The sequence below is a fragment of the Berghia stephanieae genome, chromosome 5 (genome assembly GCF_034508935.2).
Source record: "Berghia stephanieae isolate SIO BIC M18660-M18661 chromosome 5, UCSD_Bste_1.3, whole genome shotgun sequence".
Lineage (NCBI taxonomy): Eukaryota > Metazoa > Mollusca > Gastropoda > Nudibranchia > Aeolidiidae > Berghia > Berghia stephanieae.
This window is the reverse complement of record NC_088364.1, coordinates 74,968,029-74,974,177: the sequence shown is the minus strand read 5'-3', so window position 1 is coordinate 74,974,177 and position 6,149 is coordinate 74,968,029. Positions and strand designations below refer to the sequence as shown.

Below are 6,149 nucleotides of genomic sequence, written 5' to 3'. Positions count from 1 at the left end.
CAGAAACAATACACGAACTGAGCTAGCAAAGTGGACGATCTCAACAAATAAGTTAAGAACAATTAACCTTGCTATGAGCAACAGAGCGAGAGAGGATGAAAACATTTTTGTAAGACGACTTGATATGTCGACCTCGGAAGTGACACAAAGAAGGAATTATAAAGAATGTTACAGGGACAGTCGTGGAAACACAAGTTCTTAAATTCTTATAACAAAATTCTTTCGCACTAAGGTGCCCTGATTGAACTTCACCATGCTGTCTTCTGCTGTTTAAAAGTTATCTCCTGTTCTAAACAAGATGTGTTATCTTTGTGAAATCATTTTGTAATAACTTTGATATCATTTTTTACTCTTGAAAACATGAATGCCGAAACTGAGCCTCGAAGAATGAGCCCGTGTACTTGGCCATATCCATGCAGGAGATTAGGTAGTTTTTAATGTTAGGGCAACATCCTATTCTATTATTGTAAAGTTCAATAACGAAAGGGCATGTGAGGGATAAAGACGGACAGGTCAACCCCGAGTTAACAACGTCCAATCGTGATCGAACACTTGCTCGAATCACAACGAACCCCTCCCTGCCTTATGTCATTGACATCGCCGTGGAAAACATTTCAAGTAGGACAATGTTATGAAAACTTGTAACTACTGGATTCAGAGCCTCAGACATTCTATGCTACCTCAACTAATTGAGAATAGGATCTTGGTGATCGAGAGGCCAGCTGTAAATCCAGACCCCAATCTTATTGAGCACCTATGAGATCTTACCTCCTCAAAACACCTAATAGGGAACAACAGTGCCAACAGAGGAATTCTTACGAGATTTAGAACATTGTTGAAGCAGAATGAAAGAGGTCACAGCAAATGACATGAACCCCCTGATAATCTCTCTGGGGAGACTTGCCCGACCAATGATTGTACATCGCGGTGACCATACGCAGTTCTGACTTTGTTTTTGTTCTACTTCCGAAGCAGAACTTGTGTTCTTTGGGTCGTCGTTACTGTTAGGATTAGGCATCTATGTTGATGAAATTTGGCTCTCATTTATCAAAGAAATTGCTAATTTACATGATGTAACTTTTTGTCTTTTAAAACTCAAATTAATTAACTCAAAACAAGTGCTACGTTAATTTTGCACATGTGTGTACAACGCAACATCCACTTAACGTGCTCAAAGAGCTTTACAAGGGGTCCATAACCAACAGCAACACTTAACATGTAGGACGAGACATGGCGCTTGTAAGGCAATATTACAATATCTTTCGGACAGAGACAACGCTGTTAACGGCCAGGTGCTCATTTTACACCCGAGTACGGCCAGTGAATGTGAGTAAAGATCCTTGCCAAAGACTCAACTATGCGCCGCTGAGGACTCGCACCCAGGTCCTTCCAATCCGAAGGCGAGTGTCATACCACTAGACAACATAACCGCTCATAGCCGTATTTGAAAGATATCAGCGTTGTCACAAAAATATTACTCATTATTTTTGTTTAAGTAAAACCGATGCCTGCGGATGAATATTTCTTTAACGCTTACTTGTAAACAAAGAACGCCATCCTAGATTAAAAAGAAAATGGGGTTGTTTTCATGTAGGATTCCCAACTAATTGTAAAATAAAGGTTTAATAATAAAGAAAGAAAGCAAAGTGACAAATATCCAAGCAAAGTGAAGTTTTAATCAAAGTTTCAAAAGTTTTGTCAATTTCACAGTTGAAAATTGTATCGCATCGTTTACGAGCTATAGGCTTTAAAACCTTTGAATGGTCGTGAAACTTTTCAAGCATACACTTTTTTCAAAGTTAAATAAAAACGTCCATGATTAATCTTACAATTTTAAGCATATAACCACTATTTCAGATTATTAAATATCTAATACACATTAAATAGGTGTCATAGTCAAGATTCTTTGAATTATCTTGTAACTAAACGTCGACATTTTTTAATCAGACTGAAAATTGACGAATATTCATTTCCCTGTAAACACGCATTTGATATGGTCAATTTTAAATGTTTGATTATTTGCTTACAAATAATACAAACAATAATGTTAAACGTTTATTTATTATATAATTATCAGACTAAACCAAAACCATACTGAACATTACAGTGTTTTTAAAATTGTTGTCATGAATAGATGATGATTAATTGTAAGTTGGCATTTTCTTACTAAATTTTCATAAAATTATAGGTATTTAAAATTCAATTTTCAACATCTTAACAATCCCGACTCATACCATTTTGAGGCGAAGGGTCACAATTATTATTGAATGGTTGATTCGTTGTATCAATTCTAACTTTATTTTGCAACATTCGCATTAAAACACGGAGAATCAATAATATTACAACTAGACGTCTAGGTATTTGACAATGAATATAATAACAATCGTGACCTTTTCTCTCAAAAAGGTTTTATGTCGTGGTGAAAATGATGCTTATGATGATTATGTTTTGTTTGTTTTTAAGGGTTTTACGACGCTTGCAACACATTTAGGTTATATTAACGCCAGTAAAAAGGAAGAAAATGGGATAGTAAAAAGTTCTAGAATTACAATTAAAGCATCCAAGAAAAAGGTAAGACATAGGGGAACTGGGAACAAAGGATTCAGATGTAGATTCCAAGAGCATACCACCAATGTACTTAGTTTGAGATCACCAATAAGTCTCATCTGGACACAAGCACGGCCCCCACTAAGAGGAATGCACTCAAATGCTTACATTATAAATTCAAAATAACAAATATAATAATACATAACAGAGAGATATTTACAAGGAAAAAAAATCATCTCCCAAAACAATAACTATACATTTGACTGTTTCCCTCCCAGCCAGGACTCGCGCCAGGGGCAGAACAAAACCAAGTAATCTCATTCCAAGACAAAGACAGAATGCAAGTTGGAAAACCGATATACGGGGATAGAAGATACAGTATGTACCTCCCTGCCCACTATGGAAGGTCAGGAACTCCACCCAGAAAATGATGCTTAAAATTGAACTTTGAGCTTGATTGATAACATTTGACTATAAATCAACGCCATCAGTGAAAAGCGTAATTTTTGTTTCCTCAACTTTTAATCACTTGTATTTTCTATCATGACAGTTCAATCAATCGGTCAATCAATCTATCAATCTATCAATATTTAAATAAATCAATCAATCAAACAGTCAATCACTCATTGTTTGATTTAGCTGTCATATAAAAGGGTGGGGGGGGGGGGGGGGTCCGCATAATTCTCCACACAAGCCTTATTATGATATATCAAGACAGGAAAAAACCCTTAAATCGTTGATTGTGCTTCATAGATTTGCTCAAGATAAAGTTTTCTTCAAATAACAATAAAATCAAAGCAATTTACCCCTTTGGAAATAAATTTATTAACATTGTGCATGAAATCTTCTACACATTTAGATATAACCAAACCAATATTAAGATGCGATGAAAGAGAAAAACAGAGCAAAAAAACCAACAAGAAATTAAATGAAAATAATCATAGATCTATACAAATCCCATCAATTTTTTTCTATCAAAAAATAATAAGTGAATTGTCAATTTGTGTCGAATAAAACAATTTCAAGTACAAATATTGAGAAGAAAATACGGTACTAACGACACCTTTAACCACAACAAGAACAACCCCCAAAAAAGAATCTTATAGCAGTGAGAAAGAATTTAAATAAAGAGTATTAAGCGAAGTATTTAAGAGGAAAACTTGTACAGGAACCTGACAATTTATTCTTTACTTCAATGAAAACCCAGTGATATTATAGAATATTGGTTATAAAAATTGAAAAATTAATTTAAAATAAGCAGAAAATAGCAAAAACGTAATAAAGGGATGCCACTCATAATCGAAGGCAAGGGTAATCTATCATTAATGTGTGGCTTCCCTTAACTTTCTCCTTACCAGCCATTTTCAGGATTTTCCCCAAAACTTCACACCCAACTAACACAAAAATAGACTTTTTATCACTCAAATATAATAGCAGTAAAATTTTTGCGATACATAGCTAATTTCTTTAGCAATACATGCTCTACAACACACTGTTCATTTTCTTTAAATTTCATGATGTACAAAAGAAATGAGATTTAGAAAAATGTTGGTTGTATCGTAACGAATGTGACGATTTTACTATTGTTGGTAAGGGCAGGGTTAAGAGATGGAAACTGGGAAACCGATGCAGGCCTGACATACGTCGCAATTAAGGGCCAAGTTTAACATTGTTGTAATGGACAATGTTTTGCCACATTTTTTGAGATTTCCATTACAGCAACGAGCCGTTAATGAATTGGGCTATCTGACCTATAAATTAGTGCACGTCGGGGAAAACATATCTTTGTAAATCTTGATAAAATGTGAAGCATTTTGAATTGCACACGAATACAACCAGCTGATTGGAGGGGGAGCAATGGTTTTCTGCGTGTAATAAATAATATTTCTGTGTATATTATAGACAAGTAGGCTAAGAAGAAAGAGTCGTGTAAACAGTATGCGATAATATTAATGATGATGATGGTAATGATGATGGTAATGATGATGATGATGATGATAATGATAATAATAATGATGATGATGATGATAATGATGATAATGATGATGATGATGATGATGATGATGATGATGATGATGATGATGATGATGATGATGATAATAATAATAATGATGATAATAATAATAATAATAATAATAATAATAATAATAATAATAATAATAATAATAATAATAATAATAATAATAATGATGATGATGATGATAATAATAATAATAAATAATAATAATAATAATAATAATAATAATAATAATAATAATAATAATAATAATAATAATAATAATAATAATAATAGGTCACGAGAGATTCAATACACTTCAGTACTAAAAATCATTGATTTCCACGAAATGACACCAATAATCACTGATCATTTTTTCTCTATTCGTCGCAGTTCTATCTGACAGGAATATTCCTAATCCATGTGGTGCCTATCCATTTGCTGCCAACCAGCACCGGGCAGGCACCATGTAATGCATTGTAGTTTCCCGTTCCATTCTGATATAAATTATACCAGAATATTGCACTACCCTGGAAATGTATCAAAAAGAACAGTTTAAAACCATATGCCACAAATAAACAGAACACATACACGCACGCACACACACTTACTTACTTACTTATCCGAACCAGCGACCACCTGAGCTCTCGCCCTTCGGTCTTGTGCCTGACGTATTGTCATGGCATGCTGGGGAGTCTCTGGTCTCTCTTCCCACCCTAACCTGTTTCCTTGTCAGCCGTCATAACATCAGGAGTAGAGCTGCAGATGTATGTTCCTCATATAATTAATTTTTATAGGGTTTAGCCAAGTAGCCTTCATTCTGTCTTTCCCACAGTCTCTTTCATGATTGACGATCGCCCATTTCCCGCCACCTACTGTTTCCTGGCTTGCAGTTATCTATTTCAGTTATTCTTTCTGCTTAAAGGGCCATATTTCATAAACAGAGGATCGTCACGTCCTGGGGCATTTGTGTCGATGAGAGATTCTGTGGGCCTTAAACAGAGGGATACCAGCCCTTTCCACTAAAAATCTCCATTTTTTAAGAAGGATACATGATTACAATTAATCACAGATAGTCATACAGAAGACATGGGCCACAGGCTGACCAAAGATGGAGTATAGAAGTCTTAAAGTTACAGCACTAGGAACAAGTATGAACTATAGGGGTAGATTAAGAAAAGTAAGGACATACAGAGGACACCACACTACAGAATGAGTGTTAGGTGGGTGGGTGAGGAGCAGAGCGTGTACCACTCACCGTTGGGTTCTGTCTCCTGCACCTTAAGAGGAAGGGGTCCCACCTACTCCCTAGCCCGGTTATACCGACGCCGGGTACTCGGTCGCGCCCCTAACAAACTCAGTAGAAACAGGGAACACCTCGGGAAGGTGCTGTTATGGACACAATAATACATAAGATGCCATATGCAGTAATGTCTGTCAGACAGGATTACGCGGCGATCAATGCACCTGGAAATGAGAGGTGTTGGGTTCGAAATGCAAATCGATTTCCTTTCAGCAAGCGGGACGTCCGGCCCAGACCTTGCATCTCCCCGCACGCACACACACACACACACACACACACACACACACACATATATATATATAT

At 35.9% G+C, this 6,149-nt stretch overlaps 1 protein-coding gene across 1 annotated transcript in view; it reads right to left on the bottom strand.

Moving 5' to 3' along the window:
- Nucleotides 1-4,819: 4,819 nt before the first annotated feature.
- The window catches only part of LOC144974015 (prolyl 4-hydroxylase subunit alpha-1-like), a 29,288-nt gene continuing 27,958 nt past the window's right edge, over nucleotides 4,820-6,149 (bottom strand). Inside the window, exon 8 of the mRNA XM_078916905.1 lies at nucleotides 4,820-5,073. Coding sequence (XP_078773031.1) covers nucleotides 4,939-5,073 — 135 coding nt within the window. The 3' untranslated portion in view covers nucleotides 4,820-4,938. The remainder of the gene's footprint in view (nucleotides 5,074-6,149) is intronic.